General features: G+C 38.9%; 1 protein-coding gene across 1 annotated transcript in view; it reads right to left on the minus strand.

Annotated features, from left to right (window-relative positions):
- The window catches only part of LOC126235801 (lysosome-associated membrane glycoprotein 1-like), a 42,176-nt gene that overhangs the window by 13,882 nt on the left and 7,907 nt on the right, over positions 1-20,387 (minus strand). The window contains exon 2 of the mRNA XM_049944621.1: positions 2,369-2,808. Within this exon, the coding sequence (XP_049800578.1) occupies positions 2,369-2,808 (440 nt within the window). The remainder of the gene's footprint in view (positions 1-2,368; positions 2,809-20,387) is intronic.

The raw sequence follows: 20,387 nt of genomic DNA on the forward strand, positions 1-20,387 counted from the left end.
AGTAAGGAAGACAGTGAGAGGGAGAAGGACAAAGAAAGGAACCAAGCAAAGAAAGGAAGCAACAAGAATAAGTGAAAAACCAAAATGACCACAAAGAGAAGTCGTGGAACCGTCCGTCTCCAGATGCAGGCGCTAACTACCCCCTTAAGGGGGAGGGACTCCTTTTAGTTGCCTCTTACGACAGGCAGGAATACCTCTGGCCTATTCTAACCCCTGGACCCGCAGGGGGAATAGTTGTGATGAAAGTACTGAGAGCAGTGTAAATGATAGTTAATATACCTTTAATGTAAATATCAGTGAAGATGATTTAAAAAATGTTGAATCTGAACTGCCAGTTTTAACTTAGACTGCTGGTTTCTGTTGCCACTCATTGATTAGGAAACTTCAGTGCAGTGACTGCACAGATTTGATACTGGATAGGTCAATGACAACTGAGAAACAGTTTAATTTTATTACACAATTGGACAGAGGAAGTTTGAAATTCCCACATGAATTTCCTGTGACAGTAGTTATGTACAGTTACTTGACTCTCCAAAAGTTGTTGGCAGCATCATCATTCCTGAAGCTGCTGAATCAAAGAGCAGTAGCAGCTGAACTAATTTGGAAAATATGGCTGCTGATCTATTGTGTGAAAGTTCTTGTCCTCAGTACACTGTATCAGAAATGTGAAGAAAATTATATGGACCACTGTAAATACAGTACTAAATAATTTTGTAAAAAGAAAAATGATGAAACTATTGTACAGTCTCTCCAAAGTTCTAAGAAGAGGAAACTTAACACTATGCCACAATTTGAAATAAACTTTTTTAAAATGTAATATCTTTAATCTGTATTTTATTGCTACCTCCTACGGAACTCCTGAAGTCCCCAACACAAAATGTTTTACTCATTGATGAAATGTGTTTTGTGTAAAATCAAATGCAAGTGCTGTACAGTGTCTTCAAAGTACTAACAAGGGAACCTCCCCATCGCAGTCGACTACAGCGCACGGAAGAGAGAGTATTCCTGCTAACGAGACTCCCTGGCTGGCAGTTTACTGTTCGCTACTTTGGACGAGACTGCATTAAATACGTGAGATGTATTCTGTGGGCAATATGAATCCAGCAAATATAGCTCGCGAGTTCAATAATAATCGCACGGTTTTGCAGTGCGATCGCAAAACAGACACTAAACTTATTACAGTGAAAAGGGACGTCAATGAACGAATGGGCAGATCATAACTTTGCGAAAATAAAGAAAGTAAACTTTTCGCTCTAGGGAGGGATTTAATCTAGGCCCTCTCGTTCCACAGCTGCTCACGCTAATCATGGGGCTCCTGAATTCAGATTGCCCTTGATGTTGCACATCTTGCGCATGTACTACTCAGTTTGTATATTTTGCTTATTTTTTCATAGTTCCACACAACTTCTTCCTGTTTTCTCGATTGATCTGTGTTCAGTTTTCTGAGGCCTATCCACTGTGCCAACTTATAACTAAATTTGAGGGGGGTGCGATGGGGAGGTTCCCTTGTAAGAATCAAAAATCTAATTCTTAATGACCACAATTCCACAACATTTTTGTAATATTGCTTAAAATACATTGCTCGCACCCTGTCACTAACCTCCAGATAAGTAAACTGCTTTTACCCTTTAAATGAATGATGTTATGCTCTGTCAAGTGTTAAACCAAATGCAAGTGCTCTACAGTTTCCTGAAAATTGTAAGAAACAAAACAGTCTTTTTGGCAAAGCCTTAACATATTTTATTGCTTAGCATGAATTGATTACTACCTGTCATTAGCTTGCATCTGAACCCACAGTAAAAAAATTCAGAAACTTCTGACTAACAAAGTAAGGAATATGTGGTATAATTTCCTGGATAAGTTCATTACTTGGTTGGACAAATGTAGAAGTTTAAAATTGCAGAATGGTAAATTGCCCCTAGAGGAATATACAGCATTTAGGGTTACCACATATGGCTTAGTGAAGATAAATCATTACTGCTGTGGAGAACTAAGTATGTCATATATCCTGCAAGGTAAATTTCAAACTGACTCACTAGATACTGGTAGCTTGATTTGAACTTTACTGGCAACTGTTCTAGGGAGGCAGGGATGTGAATTCGAGTCCCAGTCCAGCACAAATTTAATTCAGTGCCCATAAACAGCTGATATCTGAAAGTCTTTCATTCTGTATATACAGCTGCTTAATCACCCAAAAAGTGTTTTCTTTCTGACACCTTCAGAAGAACAGACACCAAATGTATGAGAAGGTGCTTTAATATTAGCCATAAAACCAATTACATTTTGTTTGGAAGCCACTGAGCTCTGTTAAATCCACATAAAACTGACCAAGTTATATGTGCTTGCATGAGAAACTAAAATATCTTACCTTATTGTCTGCTTTACTGTATGTAACATTAATCCTTATTGCCATATTGACAATAACACAAGTTACATTTGATGTGTTATTTCTTACTGACCATGAACCTGCAGCAGGTTGAGGCATTGGCGTTGGTGAAGGGGCAGGTGCAGGAGTAGTAGTATTTGGGCTTGGTGTCGTGACAGGGCCAACAGTAGTTGTGTTTGGAGCTACAGTAGTTGTGCTGGTCGTGGTTGTGTTTGGAGCTACAGTAGTTGTGCTGGTCGTGGTTGTGTTTGGAGCTACTGTCGTAGTAGTAGTAGTTGGAGCTACAGTGGTAGTAGTTGTCGCATTTGGGGCCAGTGTAGTGGTAGTGGTAGTACTAGTAGTTGTGTTGGGGTTTGGAGTAGTGGTATTTGGGCTTGGGGATGGTGTGCTTGGGGGAGGCTGTGGTGGTGGTGCAGCAACATCTGTAAAAAATAAAAATGTAACATTAGTGTCAATTCTTTGAAACTACTTTCGTTACTGTTTGACAAAACAAAATGTGCAACATACAGATATTTCAGTTACAAACAACTATTTCAAACAAGTTTTGATGATGATCATAGTCAAGCTTCCAGACTATGGCTGGGTCTGTCTAGGACATAGGTCTCCCCCTGCCTTTTCCTGTCCTCCCAACATTTTTCTTTCCACTTTGTCCCAATCTTCTCTCTTCATCACATATTCCTTCAGTTAAATGATCACTGTTTCCGTCTTCCTCTAGTCTTGCCACCTCCTGTCATTTCGTAGGCCAGCCTCAGTATCCTGCCAAAACTGTTTTAAAATGTCCATAACATCTTTATCTTTACTTTTCTGTGGTCTCTTGCATGAACTTTTCTTTATCTCTCTCAATGTTTCCATTCCAGAAAGCACTATTCTGCTTTTTTGAAGTTTCATCTCTCAAGCCTGTATCCTGTTCACCTGCCTTTTCTCCATTAATCACGTTTCTGGTGCACATGTGAGTAATTGACCATAATACATTTTTGGTACAGATTCTTACTGCAGACCAGGCTTCCCTACACACTGCAGGAAACCTAGGGCTTGCCTTCCCTTTGTATTAATATCCTTGTGATTCCTTCCACTATGTTCTACTGTTCTCCTCAGGTATTTCAAACTTTACACTTTATACTTGCCCTCTAATATTTATATCCATTGCTACTCTCCTACTCCTCACCACAATCACTTCACACTTCTTTGCATTGAATTTCAGTTCATAATATTCCACCATTCTCTCCTACGCATTTAGGCTCTCTCTGAACCTCTCTTCCATTCCCCATCATCAAATCATTTGCAAATTCCACTGCTTTTATATTTTTAAATATTTGCACTGCCCACCCCTGTTACTATCTCACCCTTAATGGTAATGAAAAGTAGAAGCAGTAGGTTCTGTCAATTTTTCTGCTCAAATGGCCTGTTGCCCAACCCCTTCCCCTTCAGCCCCATTTTTATAGAACTCACTCTCTTCAGTACACTTTTAGTTCTCGTAGTCACCCTTCCAATTCCCCTCTCTTTGGACGGTTTGTGGATTTTTCTCCTTTTCGCACCGTCTTACACTTTCTCAATATCCGTGAATACCACCACTACTAAATTCTTACCAATTCTCAGAGTCTATGAGTTGTGTTACATGAGAATGTTAGACTGACTGTACGTTCCTGGTCTAAACCCATATTGTTTATCTCTTAGTCCTGTCAACCTCTTCAAGAATTTAATTTAATATATGACAATTCCGGAGTATAGTTAATTACAATCCATTGCAAAAAATCACTTTTTGTGTATTAAAATAGTATCTAGTCAATCAAAAGAACAGAATCACCTGTAACAATGAATTATGGTGAAGGAACTGTCCACAGTCTATAACAATGCACATGTTGGAAGGGAAGGAGATGGATTAATTCATAACACTAAAAAGTTGTATCTCATGTGCAGCACTTACTATTATCATAATTCTGTGCCTGCTTTTGCCATAACTTTTGGGGCATACATTTACATTAGCACTGATTTTCAAGTTAGTTCATGTGTAACAACTGCTATATTGACAATGTTGTCTTCATTATGCCCAACAAAACCAACAATAACTACTGCATTGAGACACAGTCTATGTACATAATTATTTGAAAGGAGGCTGTATCAACTGTGTTCCCTGTGACACACCACAGCACCATCAGCTGCCCAAGGAGCTAACAGCACAATGATCACTTGGATTAGATCAGATATACTTTTTGTTCCAACAATTCCTAGTGAAGAGCCTTAAGGAAGTAGACTATATCTAAGCAAGAACACATACTGAGTATTTACATACAAGCAAGCTAATGTATCTTCCACAGATACCCCCGTGAAATGAGAATTTATTTATTTTTTTTAAGAAATTTCATTATGAGGTAATAAATACTGAATAGGAGAACCATTTTATAACACTTACTTAAAATTACCACATTACTGCGCACTAAATTTGTACTAAATTGTACTAAAGTCAGACTGCACTAATATTCACATTATTTAATGTTATTAGTGACACCCCCCCCCCCCCCCGAACACCCCCAAATTCTTTCAACTAAAATTCATCAATGGCGTAGTAGCAGTAGTGTGCCACCAATAAATCTTTTAGGCTCCTCAAACTGAACATTATTGGTAGTTAAAACTTATGGCGGCTGGCTTGGAAATGTGTGTTCCTGAATAATGAACACCTTTTTGGACCAAAGTGACAATCTTTGTGAAGAGTATTCTTATTTCTAGTACCGAGTTCCTGAACTGGGCTGTTTGGGGGGGAAAAAAAAAAAAAAAAAAAAAACATACAATAATAATAATAATCCCATATATGACATTGTGCTTCAGCAGTTCTGTAGTGTGTTCCACCTAGTTGAATTTATTATCAAGCTGTAATCCCAAGAATTTAACACTGCCCACGACTTCCATCAGTCATCAGTTTAGACATATACTGGTGGGAAACCACTTACACATTCTAAATGGCATGTAGTGCTTTTTCCTCCCAAAATTGACTGACAAAAGACTTAGCTAGGAACCATTTATTAATGCCCATGAAAATTTAATGCACCGATCTTTATACGACTACACTTTATTTGCTATTCAATGCCATGTTTGTAACATCTGCAAATGAAAAACTTGGCACCTGGTAATGTTACTGACAGGAACCTCCAAAATCTCATTAATTAGTTCCCACATAGCCTGATAGCTTAATACAAGACTCTTTCCTACTGATGCTGTTGCCTGTCAGATACAATATGAACCATTTTGTAACATCTATTATTACACTGTAATAGTCGAATTTACTTCAAACGATAATGTAATTCACACAGTCAAATCCATTTAACAGACCACTAACACACAGTGTACATAAAGTCCGTAAACACTTTCAATTATTTATTGCGCAAGTACTAAACATTGTACAGATGTCATACAATATTGCATTTTGAAGAGAAACTCCTGAAAGTATCTTTCTTTTCTTCTTTTTTTACAAACATTCGATATGAGAACCACGAGTAACTCGGCAGACGTCAATACGGTAATCGAATTCTTGCCATACCCGTACCAGCATGGCGTTGTCGACTGTGGCAGTCACTTACCATGTTCTCTCCCAGAGCTAGGCTACATCAAGTGGTACAGGCAGTACATACACCAGATCTGTAATGTACCTCCATAGAAAGTCACATGGGGTGAGATCTGGTGATCAATGAGGCCATTTTATGAAACAGCTGTCCCCTTCTGTAGCACAGCCGCCATGTTTGCGACTAGCGCTAACTATCGCCAAATTGCCAAACTTTGCTGTGGCAGTATACTTTCAGGGTTTCTCTGCAAAATGAGATGTACGATATCTGTAGAATGTTTGGTTCTTGTGCAATAAATAACTAAAAGTGTTCCCGGACTTTGTGTACACCCTGTATATACCAGTACATGACTGCTTAATGAATTAAGTAAATTCTTGCAATATGTGTAAGTATCTTTTTCAATATCAGAATCTTTCAGAAATCTGAACTGTAGCTCTCATAATAAATTATTTGTAGAAAGACATGTTTACGCCAGTGACTGTCAAACTTCATTTCCACTATTGCAATTTCGGCCTTAGGCCAGTATCAAGTGCAGATGTACTGGCTTTAAGCCATGTCTACTTTATACAAGCTGACATTTATATGTCGTCGTCATTTGCTGTTATATACATTGACAACAGCATATAAATGTGTCAGCTTGTGTAAAGTAGACATTGCTTAAAGCCAAAACATCCGCACTTGATAATGGCCTAAGGCCGAAATTACAACAGTTAAAACAAAAAATCTTTAACAGTAGCTGGCGTAAACATGATGCCTTTCAAGAAATTTCACGTCACTGAATCCCAGTTATGAAAAGTTAATTAAATTATTTGTAGTTAGATGGTTACGAAGACAGTTATCCAATTATATATCACCTTTTCCAACTTTTTCGTGAATGCTGGTAAAAGTGAAATTAGACGGTAATTCTTTCTTTACCTCCTTTCATAAACAAAGGCTTAACTTAGCCTATTCCAAACACTTTGAAAACCTTACACCGATAAATGACTTGTTACATAAATGATTCAATATGTAAACTACAGCCAAGTTGGTGTAAGCTGATCCTTCAAAGTTTCAGAGGGCTAAGCACAGCACCTTCATAGGCCTACCTCAACCAGTAGCTTAACACTTTTTGTTAACATCTCCAAGGCAATGTCTCAGTGTTGTCACAGCCCTACTGATTTCACCTGCAGCCATTAACACTTCACAGTTGAAAGCTGGCATCAGTGCTGCAAACTGTCGGGGAATCTTCCTACACCATCTGCCCATTAGAATTTCCTGATTTTTAAGTATTTATGGTGGTCTTTAACCCTTAAGCGGTCGCGTGGGGTGTTCAGAACATCCCAGTCATCCTTATCGATGGATTATTACATAATGGATAGGAGTATAACGCCATGTTCTTTGGTACCTTTCTAGGACGTAATATGAAAGCTTTGAGTAACAGAATCTACAATGGAAGCACAAGTTGTAAGAAAACATGCAACAATGTGCCTTGGGGTGTTGTCAGCACCCCGCGTGACTTAATATGTTGCAGTGCTGCGACAAAGTGCACAGTTGTGTTCTGTAGCAGCTGCTTGTAATGTCACTCTGTGCAGTTGAAGTAGCTATGGAGTGTTGCAAAACGGAGAAAAAGAGCGCAAAAGCTTCTGGAAGAGGTCGGGGACGAAACTTTTGAAGGAGGAGAAGAGAAAGAGGAGGAAAAAGACAGTTGTGAAGTTGTCTCTCATCACAGTGACACGGAAACAGAGGATGGACAACCTGGGACTGGAATCTCAAGTGTAGCTGATAATGAAAGGAAGCATAGTTTTTTAATTGGAAAGGATAAGGTTACAAAATGGATGAAAAGTTGTCTTAGTCGTAGTGTAAGAACTAGAAGTGTAGACCCTGTTATTCATCTCCCCGGTGTGAAAGTTATCGCAAAATCTGCTGTGGACTGTTTTTCAATATTTATTAATGACATAATAATTAGAACAATTACATTGTGCACAAATACTTACAACACATTGCATCAAATTTCACAAAAGACCATGATGCCAAACCAACATATGAGGAAGAAATCTAATCTCTTCTGGGTCTGATGATGTTGGCTGGGCATTACAGGGCAGGACACCAAAATTTGGAAGACTTATGGGACACAAACGGTTTTGGAATTGCAATATTTCATGCAGAAATGAAATTACAGCACTTTTGTTTCTTTTTTCAACGATATTCCAGACCGACCACAGCATAGAGAACTTTATCGCCTAACTGTGTTCAGAGAAGTGTTTGAACTTTTCATATCAAACTGTGTCAGTAATTATACTGTGTCTGAATATACGACAGTGGATGAACAACTGGTTGCATTTAGAGACAAATGTAGGTTCCGACAGTAGATCCAGCAAGCCTGCAAAATATGGTTTGAAAATTTTCACCCTATGTGACGCAAAAACACAGTGTACTTCGGGGATGGAAACCTATGTTGGGAAACAGCCAGAAGGCCCCTTTGCACTATCAAACTCATCTAAGGAGATAGTAAATAGACTTGTACAGCCTATCGAAGGTACAGGACGCAATGTGACACTGGACAACTGGTTTTGTTCACGCTGGCCCCTATTTTTCCAAATGACCGACATTGCTTGCATTAACGTCTTCATCATATAAGCAAATAATAACAATGAGAGGATTCCTGAAGAATGTTTTTATGTGATGCCGGAAGGTCATTAGTAAATCCCGTAGTGTGCAAGAGAGCAGCCACTCACTCCCTGCCTAAACAAGTTAGACGAAAGCTGCTAAAATTGCGGGAATTGAAGACAGCAACAATGCACCACCTTCTGAACAAAGAATACTTAAGCCCAGGTGCTGCACAGTTTGTCCTCTGAGTAAAGATATAAAAGTTAAATTGCACTGTGCTCGATGTTTGAAAGTTACGTGTTCAGTCATCTCCACTAATCCTTCACTGATCCGACACTATTTTGCTACCTGTAGTTTGTTATCTGGCATGACTCTCTCGCTAACAATGCATTTGCCTTGCTGTCTGTATCACAAACTTTAATATTTTGACGTATGTCTTAAGAAGCTATATAATGAATATCACAGATGTTTCTGACAATCTGTTTTCTTTTTGTATTACAAAATACCTTTATTCCTTGAGTAATCCATCACAGCTTTTTTGTAAAAACTGTTTTTCAAATAAGGCAAGGACTTTTATTAATGTGTTATTTGTCATTCATGCCGTGAGCAATGTATATGACTAGTTCATGCATCTAAGAGTTCCCTGAAACAATTTTTGGCTTCCTGACTACTTTCAAACTAAGATATAGTTCTGATCAGCATTAACATTCAACAAAAGGAAGTGTATATCATGGTATAAGGTGACTGATGGGTGGTTTTGTAATTTTGTTCGTTATGTCTATCTATACAGATCAGCAAATTGTTGAGAATGACCACTGATATCCTTATTGAGAAGTTTACAGTAGGAATTATGTTAAATGATGTTACAGATTGCAATAAATTCTTATTGGATGAAACGTCAAGAACCTACATTAAAAGCTATTTCTTTGTTTCTGCCGTTAAACAGTGAATAAAGCTTAAAGGTGATTTATGAGCAGATTAAAAATCTGCCTGCAAGTGTTTGGTGCATCCTATTATCAGGTATTATGAAACTTTATGCAAGCAAAATTGTGAGTGTCAAAGATCTTAAATTTATGAGAGTTTCTGACGAATGTTGTAACTACTACTTTCTCAGTACAAGTGAGAGGCTAACCTAAATTCTGTAACACTTAACTATTCCAGAAATCACATGGTAAGAGATTATGTCAACTAGGTTCTAGGACTAATTTATCAACACTGGTAAGTAGTTAATTATACTTCAGTCCTCTAATATTTTGATGCCATAAAACATTTCTGGCAATTGCTGAAAAGTGCATGAAAGTTTAGTTTCATTCTTAATCAAAAGTTTGTTTCCATTTCAACCTGGAACTGTGTCATCCCCACAAAAGTTTTCAACTCCCCCCCCCCCCCCCATTTCCTGTGATCTTTTTTTTGTGTGTTTAGGTGAAGGCCATGCCTAGCATAATCTCATCTACTTACAGATTGACTGACTGAGAAGGGTTATGGAACTAAACAATCAGGTCATCAGTTACACGATTCAAAAGTTACTTGTGTAAGATAGAGGTGTCCGCTAAAAGTAGACTGATCCAGTTGGAGGGGTTAAACTATAAAGCGAGAAAGCTAAACACACATACAGCATAAAGTGATAGGCCAAATCTAAAAACATAGGGACAACAGTGTTGTCTTTTCAAGGGACCAGTGTTGACTTTTCAACAAGAGTGGTCATGGGTCTCAGACCCAGAAAACACAAATAGAGGTCCCAACAAGAACCATCCTGCCCCTGCTCTAGAAGTAAAGTAAAACCTCACAACTGAAAATAGAAACTACACTACTGGCCATTAAAATTGCTACACTGAGAAGAATCTTTCACATGGAGAGACATATCATGTCATAGGAATAAGAAATGAGAGAGGTGAACGACTAATTAGTTTCTGTAAAGAAAATTCATTAGCAGTGGGTAACATTATTTGAACACCACAAAAGGAGACGTTACACATGGATATCAAATTTGAATAGGGAAAGATATCAGCTGGACTACATCCTGATACAAAAAAGGTTTAGGAACTGTTTGAAGAATGCTGAAGCTTATCCAGGAGTGGATATAAATTCAGACCACAACCTAGTGATGGGAGAAATAAAGTGAAGTTGAAAAAAGTCTGGAGAGGTAAAGCAAAGGAAAGACTAAACATAGAAAGACTCAAAGGGGTAGGAAAGACATCAAATTTGGAGAACAGATTTATGGAAAAATGGCAAAGAGGTAGTGTTGATGAAAGTGTTAATGACAAGTGGATAAAAATGAGGGAAGGACTCGTGGACTCTGACAAAGAAGTACTAGGAATTAGAGTATCCCAAAGCACCAGGAAAGAATGGATAACAGAAAACATGTTGAAAAAGAGGGAAGAGCGCAGACTGGCTCTGAGCACTATGGGACTTAACATCTATGCTCATCAGTCCCCTAGAACTTAGAACTACTTAAACCTAACTAACCTAAGGACATCACACAACACCCAGTCATCACGAGGTAGAGAAAATCCCTGACCCCACCGGGAATCGAACCCGGGAACCCGGGCGCGGGAAGCGAGAATGCTACCGCACGACCACGAGCTGCGGACTGGAAGAGCGCAGAAAGTGGAGAAGTGTAGAAACTGAAGAAGGCAAAAAGAGGTACAGGAAACTGAATAATGAATTAAGAAGAGAAACTGAAGAAGCAAGAGAAAAAAGGATGAAACAGAAATGTGACGAAATAGAGAAAATGGAGAGAGAGGGAAAGTATGAAATGATGTATAGACTGGCTAGTGAGATAGTTTTTGAACGTAAAAGAAAGAGGAATAACATGGAAATAGAAAGAGCGGATGGTACTCTAGCAGAAGAACCACAGGAGGTTTTGAACAGATGGCAAGAATATATTGAATGTCTGTATAAAGGGGATGAAATGCAAAGCGAAATTAAGGTTGAAGAGGAGCAATATGTGCCGGAAGATGGAAAGGGATTTACCATCTTGGAAGCAGAAGTAGAAAAGGCACTAAGGAGATCAAGAATAGGAAGGCATGTGGAATTGATGATTTGCCAACAGAACTGTTGAAGAGTCTGGGAAACAAGGCAAGAAAAGAAATAGTCTACCTCTGTAACGAGATATATGACAGAGGGGAATGGCCTGAAGACTTCGCTGCAACAGTTATGATACCCATAGAGAAAAAGAGAAATACTAAAAAATGTGAAGAGCACCGGACCATCAGTCTAATTTCTCATGCAGCTAAAGTCTTGCCGAGAGTGTTGAATAGAAGGTTATATGGCAAGCCGGATAGAGGGATTGCAGAGGAGCAGTTCGGATTTAGAAGAGGAAAAGGAACAAGAGATGCTATTGGCCTGCTAAGAACTATAGGGGAAAGATATATGGAAAAGGGTAGAGATATCTTTGTTGTTTTTATAGATTTAGAAAAGGCTTTTGACAGAGTTCAGTGGAACAAGCTGATGGATATCTTGAAGAGGAAAGGATTAGATTGGAAAGAGAGACGACTGATACAGTATCTATATTTATACCAGAAAGTAAGGATAAGGATTGGAAATGAAATGTCAGAAGGAAGCAGCATTGGTCGAGGTGTTAGACCAGGTTGTTGCCTTTCCCCACTGTTGTTTAATGTATACCTTGAAGAGATTATTGTGAAAAGTTTAGATGGGAAAAGAGGAATATGTATTGGTGGAAAGAGAATAGAATGTACAAGATTTGCTGATGACATGGTATTAGTGGCAGAAAGTGAGCGGACAGTGAATAACATGCTCAAAGATTTGAATGAAGCTTGTGTGGAATATGGGACACAAATAAACACAGCAAAAACAAAGAGTATGGTCATCAGTACAAGACGCAGACTGTCCAATATTAAAATAGGACAATCTACCATTAGCCAAGTAAGTGAATTTAAATATCTCAGAAGCACAATAACTGAAGACTTGAGATGTCACTAGGAGGTGAAAACTCGAATTGCCATAGCGAAGGAGGCATTCAACAGTAAGAGGAGACTTATGTGGCAAATTAGATAAAGGACTAAGGAAAGGGCTTGGCAAATGTTTTGTCTGGAGTGTGGCACTATATGGGGCAGAAACATGGACACTGAGACAAGAGGATGAAAAAGGGTTAGAAGCATTTGAGATGCGGATGTGGAGGAGAATGGACAGAATAAGCTGGATGGAAAGAGTGAGTAATAAAAGAGTATTGGAAAGGGTTGGTGAGAGAAGATGTCTGCCGAAGGTTGTAAGAGAAAGGAAAAATAACTGGTTGGGACATTCATTGAGAAGGGAGTGCTTGCTAGTAGATGCTTTGGAAGGATTGGTTTGTGGGAGAAGACTCAGAGGAAGGAGATACAAGGTGATAGACGACAAAGGGAAGAGGAAATTATGCAGACCTGAAGAGGATGGCAGCACAAACGATTAAATTAATGTCAGAGCACTGGCTGATAGGATGACCATAAAGGCATTGCACGTGTAACAATCGTTCCCTTGAGTCACCGCTCTGTGGGTCAATTTAGTTTGGGCGGATAGTACAAATACTTACCATAATTTAGAGCAACTATGTAAATAGTTGTCAGAGGGCAATATTTTTTGCTGGTTATCGCTAGCAGTTACTGCATTTGTTCACAGTTCTTTTTCTCTGGCAGTTAACAGGCTGTCACTACAGGTAACCAGGTAGTTGGTAACTGTGTTCCTGAATCCATTTAAAGGTTGTAGAACCCGGTGATATTTCCAAAGAGGACAGTAACTGGAGTGAACAAAATATTTTTTTTACTGCTACAGAAATAACCGCTGACCATCGGGGGTTCCAGATAGTTGATCAATGGGATTTTATTCTATCAATTTCTTGCAGTTCCCGAAGAGGTGTCAGTCTTTCTGGTCTTCGGTTGTGTTAGAGGGTATTTACTTTCATTTCGCGTTGTTTTCTGTGTTATTGCCACTAGGCTAGTAGTACTAGCAATAATCTTATACATGGAAAGCTATGAAATATTGTACAGAGTATGAAACATGTTAACATTTTTTAGGGGTTTTATACTTTCTGAAATATCTGAGTACTGTAAGTGATATAAAAATGGAAAATAGCCGAGTATCTTCTGAAAGTATACCATATCCCTAATGCTCAGTAGCATCATTCTCATAAAGTGTCAGTGCTGTATCAGATCAATCTCGTTGAAGTATATCTTATCAACTTCAGTACAAAAAAAAAACTGTGTGCACTTCGGTGAAATATTGCTTTGCGGCTTTACTAAGAGAAAAACAAGTTTTGTCAATTTGTACATGTCCGTTACAAATGGCCTCTTTTTATTTAATTATGGCCATTGACTTTCAGGGCAGGAAATTTTGTTACTGAGAAATTTCTGAAAACTTAAAGCAAATTCACATTCCCACCAGCAATACTATTAATTCAGACTCTCACAATCTGGATATCCAAAGAAGAATTAGATGAACAGAGTACAAAAGATATCTTAATGATGTCTGAGAAGTATAAAACTTGTTACCCTTAGGAGGTCAACACAATCGTCCACTGGAATTATGGGTATAATAATGCCATACATAAGAGACACACAACAAACTGAAGGCTTTGAGAAATTAAATTTAGTCATTCTCCCACCAAAAAATGCAGCCCTTCACAGTAGCTGAAGAAATCCAGCAGTTTTCAAATCTCAGATTACTGTACTCACATTTTCCTCAATCTGACTACCTCGTACAAGACTATACAAATCTATCATGTTACGTATGTTTTTGTGTTGCATTATAAGCCCGTAAACTTATTCTTTTAAGTCAACGGCACAAAAACTTTAGCTTCTAATTTTACCTACAGTATTCAGCTTATGTATTAGTTCATAATTAAAAAAAAACACACATTTTTAATATTTCACTTAAACAGGGCTGCAGTGAAGTTCCATGTACTTTCTTCTGTTGCAGCTGTGAGGGCATTATTTCTAATAGTGACTAATAACCTACATACATATAATATGAAACACCAAATAACGTCCAGACATCTACTGAAATGTACTGAACAGTAAATCAGATAGGTTATGGCACGATTCATACAACATTCCTGCCACTTTGCACTACTCGCAGTTATAATTAAACTGATAAGTAAACTGGAGTAGGTATTAAAATTCATGGAGAAGTAAAAACTTTGAGGTTCGCCGATGACATTGTAATTCTGTCAGAGACAGCAAAGGACTTGGAAGAGCAGCTGAACGGAATGGACAGTGTCTTGAAAGGAGGATATAGGATGAACATCAACAAAAGCAAAACGAGGATAATGGAATGTAGTCAAATTAAGTCGGGTGATGCTGAGGGAATTAGATTAGGAAATGAGACACTTAAAGTAGTAAAGGAGTTTTGCTATTTAGGGAGTAAAATAACTGATGATGGTCGAAGTAGAGAGGATATAAAATGTAGACTGGCAATGGCAAGGAAAGCGTTTCTGAAGAAGAGAAATTTGTTAACGTCGAGTATAGATTAAAGTGTCAGGAAGTCGTTTCTGAAAGTATTTGTATGGAGTGTAGCCATGTATGGAAGTGAAACATGGACGATAGCTAGTTTGGACAAGAAGAGAATAGAAGCTTTCGAAATGTGGTGCTACAGAAGAATGCTGAAGATAAGGTGGGTAGATCACGTAACTAATGAGGAGGTATTGAATAGGATTGGAGAGAAGAGAAGTTTGTGGCACAGCTTGACTAGAAGAAGGGACCGGTTCGTAGGACATGTTCTGAGGCATCAAGGGATCACAAATTTAGCATTGGAGGGCACCGTGGAGGGTAAAAATCGTAGAGGGAGACCAAGAGATGAATACACTAAGCAGATTCAGAAGGATGTAGGTTGCAGTAGGTACTAGGAGATGAAGCTTGCACAGGATAGAGTAGCATGGAGAGCTGCATCAAACCAGTCTCAGGACTGAAGACAACAACAACAAGTAAACTGGTGGATTCCACCTACCATTAAAAATAACGATTATAAAAAATAACTAACCGTGAATGGTTACGCCAAAATAATCGTTTGGCCCACCTCTAGCCAGGAGCTAGAGAAGGATTTCTTCTCTGGCCGAGGAGGAGGAGGAGGAGGAGGGGGTGGTTCCTTCAAGGGAAGGGGTAGGAGCTGCCAGGGGATTGGGGGGTGGGGGGGTGGATGGGGGTAAGGAGGCAGGATGGAGTAAGGAGGAAGGGGGAGATCTAACTGAGGCAAAGGTAGATGAGAGATTCAAGGGTTAAGCCTAACCTCTTCCAAGTCTCAAAGTAGCTGAGACAGTCAAGGATCTCTATCTCCTGAATTCTTCCTCCCCCCCCCCCCCCACAGTGTCTACACAGGACACTCCAGTGAGCAGGGAGAATTTAGACCAGAGCAGTTTAGACAGTTAGGCAGTGGGGTATAAGGGGTCCCCATATGCAGAGGGTGGACCGCCACATATGGGAGTTTTCTTGCATTACAAGGAAAGGTGTCCTAACTTTAAATAGAAACAACGCATGGAAGGTGGAATGAATGGATTGATGTTGCATCTGTATACCATTACCTTGACCTTCTCAGGCAGGGTATGCCCCATGGGCAGGATCCAAGCCCATGTGCCTACACGACTGTCTTTACGGGCTGTAGACAAGCCGGATGAAATGAATGCCAAGTTGTTCCAAATTAGCCCTAAGTTCATCATTGAACTGCAGGAGAATGTCAGTGGGCTCAGCCAGATGAGTGCATAACAGCCCCACCACACAGACTGGCTACCAAGCTGGTGACCTAGCAAGGAAGGAAAAGGGTTACGGCAGGCAGGCAGGCAGGGAGGGAGGGCAGTGGAGATGAACCCACACCAAAGACACTATGGAGAGTTCTTCCCCATCTGGCTCAAACAACAGGTTTCAAATTTAGAGATGGAGGTCAGGATTGTATTGTATTGTATTGTTTGAGGGAAGAGACCAAACAGCGAGGTCATCGGTCTCATCAGATTAGGGAAGGAAGTGGGCCGGGCCCTTTCAAAGGAACCATCCCGGCATTTACCTGGAGAAAAACATAAATCAGGATGACCGATGCAGGACTGAACTGTCGTCCTCCCGAACGCAAGTCTAGTGTGCTAACCACTGCACAACATCACTCAGTGAGATGGATGTCAAATACCTAAGGTGGACCAAATGAGAAAAGCTAAAAAGGAGCAACAAAAAGCAAACAAAACCAAAATAACAAGACGAAACAAGTCAGGATGATAGCCAGGCTGACATTAATAAGAACACCAAGAGGGGGAAAGGGGCAGAGAGAAAGGAATAAGGACAGAGAAGGAGAAGGTAAAGCAACCTGGAAAAGAAAAAAGGCTTTAATTGCTTGGGGACCTGTGCATGCCAAATACGTATCCACAAAAGACCTGTGTGCCCCTGTGGAGCATCTACTTACAGAATCAACAGGAACCATCTCCATGTGACCCTGAACAGGCAGAAGCAGCCATTTACTCCAAATTAGCTCTCCTGGCATCAAATGAGGTCTATAATGGTGTTTCCTAACAGATACAAACTCAACATTGTTAAGTCTATGCTGATGTAATGTTTATTAGATTACACTACACTGTTCAGGATCTCTATCAATAATATTGTCCAACCAACCAACTATAACCAGTGTCTTCCTTGGTGAAAATTTTAAAAGCGTGTTATCCTACATTCCTCGCCATCTGATCCACGAAAGCACTAGGTTCAATAAACCTATGCTCCAGAGTTGTGTTCCTACATCATCCTGCAAAAGTTGGTCAACATCTCTATCCTGAGTATTACCTAACGAAGCTCTTACCAGCTTCCCTATATTTTTGATTTTTAATTTATTGCTTACAAGCTTGTTGGGCACTGTCCACACCAACATTCACTCATCCCCATCTAACTGGAGCAATAGGTCAAACTTATTTCTCACCTTCAAAAAAGCTGTCAATTGCCGAAATAATGGGTCCAAATCCAATAATGTTCCTTCACATCAATTTAATTTAATCATGAAATTTTTGTCTTCTTTAAGAGCAATGTTTCTTTGAACTGACATTTTATGGCCAGATCAAGAGTTGGCCCTTGGTTTGCATTTATCATTCCATGCAATACTATATTATCTTTGAAATAAATTTAGCATGCATGTAAATTAACAACAGTGTTGAACTCTACACACCCCGCCCCCAGCCAAGAGTTCATTAACTCAGTGCCCAAACGTACATATGGCAGGACTGGACCAAGCTTTTGGAGAACAATGAACCTGGAGAAAAACATAAATCAGGATGACCGATGCAGGACTGAACTGTCGTCCTCCCGAACGCAAGTCTAGTGTGCTAACCACTGCACAACATTACAGTTTGATTAGTATCTGTTCTTTTAGTTCATTGTTATTAGCTGTTAGCAACAGTCCACCACTGAACAGCTGGAAATTGAAATTAAACCTTTTTATCTGCTGTCTGACTCATTATACCATGGATAGTATATATAACAAAATATTTCATCATTCAGATTCAAAAACTTGACAGTTGATCAATACACCAACAATCACATCATAATTAAACTTATGCAACACCATTTATATCACAGGGGCACACAATACATTTTCAGCACTATGAGAGCACTTTAATTGTTTAACTTTTATTATTACAACTTTTAAATGTTGTAATTTGTTAATTTTTCTTACAGAAAAATTTTTAGGCACTGGCACTATGAGAAAAATCTTGCCCTAAACTGTCCCTTTCCAAAGAAGAGGGAAAGGCAGACAAGAAGATTAGGATTTAACATCCACTGACATCATCAACAGAGATGGAGCACAAGCTCTGATAGTTTCAAGGCTGGGGAAGGAAACCTGTTGTGCCATTTCAAAGGGAACTTCTGTCATTTTATTGGAGTCATTTAGAAGAAATCACAGAGAGCTTAAATCAGAGTGGTCAGGGACCATCCTCCCGAATACAAGTGCTAACCACTGCGCCACAATGCTCAGTCCTTGCAAAGAAATCAGAGGAAGATAGAAGAGATGTTATTCATTCTGCCATACTGAAGGAAAATAACTACTTTGTCTAACAGGCATGACCACTATTTCTGCAGCATATAATACCACTGGTGTGAATCCAGTAACTAATGGTAAAAGTTCCTCAACCCCCATGCTGATAATTACAACAAGCTCATGGGTGGAACTCATTGAATGGATCACAATATATGTACAGGATACATATCTGAATCAGGAAATGGTACTACACTCTTCAGGTGGTTACTGAATATCTGTGTACACTATGCCTGGATATTCTACCACGAAGAAGGAACTAGAATCTCTCATGTAAACTGTCAAAGCGAAATTGTGCTGATGTACTCTATGGTAGGCAATGTCACCAAAAGGACCAGGAACACTGCATTCCAGTACTCTTAGCAGATGAGTTCCAGACTGATGGAATGAACTATCCAATTGTGAAAATTCACCAGCTCAGAAGTAATGTGTTGGAATAAACTGTACATCAGCACATACCTATTGCAAGACACATAATGCAGGTCTGAGCTGAATGTTTTCCTACTAATCATACCAATTCAGTATTTTTATTTATTTTTAATTCATCCTTATGTTTGTTTAATTCAGTACAAAAATGTTTAACTTTTCATTTGAATTCATGATTTGCTCTCAATAATGCTTAGCAATACATGTACGGTATGGTACATTATATTAAATGTAGAAAGATAAAATCAAACAATGGAAAATCTAGGCTCGAATAATGACAATATTATGAAAAAAATAATTGCTACTCACCTTACAGCAGAGATGCTGGGTCACAGACAGGCATAACAAAGACTGTCAAAGCTTTTGGACACACACACACACACACACACACACACACACACGAGGGAATATATCTACTTTATTTCAGTCAATAGTAAGTGGAAAATGCAGAACTGAAAATTTAAAGGGAGAATGTACCTTTGCAGGGGGAAAAATATAAACAAAAATGGTTCATAAACATTCCTTAAGAGTGCATTTTACTAGAGAAACATTTCCTACAGGCATTTTAGCCATTAAAGGCTTTAAATATTCATTTACTTTAAGGGCAGTACGTGTTGCTAAGCCCCTTTTGCCTTCTGTCAAATTCTTAACTTTAAAACCTAATTTGCTGATATGTGAAAATATTTCGTGCTCACAGTTGTCTGACCTGATCGCACACCACATTCACTTTTTTCTCGTGCTTCCGGAGCATTTTCTGTGCTTGTTTACATCGGAAAGTTTGTTTTTGTGACAAGATGCCTTGAATTGGAAGAGTATACAAGAAATGCAAAGGAGGGCTTGGAAGAAACCTGAAATCAAATGTAGCTAATGATGATTAAAGTGTAAATAATAGGGATTTTGTCAGTGATAGTGCTGCAGGCTGTTCTAGGTTAGATTCAACTCCAACTTCCTCAGTGATTGCAAGTGATATTTCTAGCAGTGAAAATACGAGTATTAGGACCAGTGCTTCCAGATGAAAGCTGAACACTATTCAAGTTCAGAATCATTTGTAAGTACTAAATATAATTATGAACAGACAAGTGGCAATATTATAAAAGATATTTAACTATTGTCATCTGCCATATATTCATTTTCAGTTTGTCATGTTAGTGACAGTTTATTTTGTTATGAAGATACCACTGCAAGGTATGGACTTGCAAGTAAACTATTTTTGAACTGCAGAAACTGTAAATCTCAGTATTCATTTCATTTCATATCAGTAGGTAGATTGACAGCAGCGAGTATGAAACTAACATTAGGTTTGTGTATTGACTGTACACTATAGGTAAAGGTGAATTGTCTGGTAAGACACTATGTGCAGTCATGAATGCCCAAAGTGCCCCAACAAAATTTCAGTAGTACACAGGTACATTAAATGAAGCTGCTAAGCATCGAGCTGTTGCCTCTATGAA

Source organism: Schistocerca nitens, chromosome 2 (genome assembly GCF_023898315.1).
Source record: "Schistocerca nitens isolate TAMUIC-IGC-003100 chromosome 2, iqSchNite1.1, whole genome shotgun sequence".
Lineage (NCBI taxonomy): Eukaryota > Metazoa > Arthropoda > Insecta > Orthoptera > Acrididae > Schistocerca > Schistocerca nitens.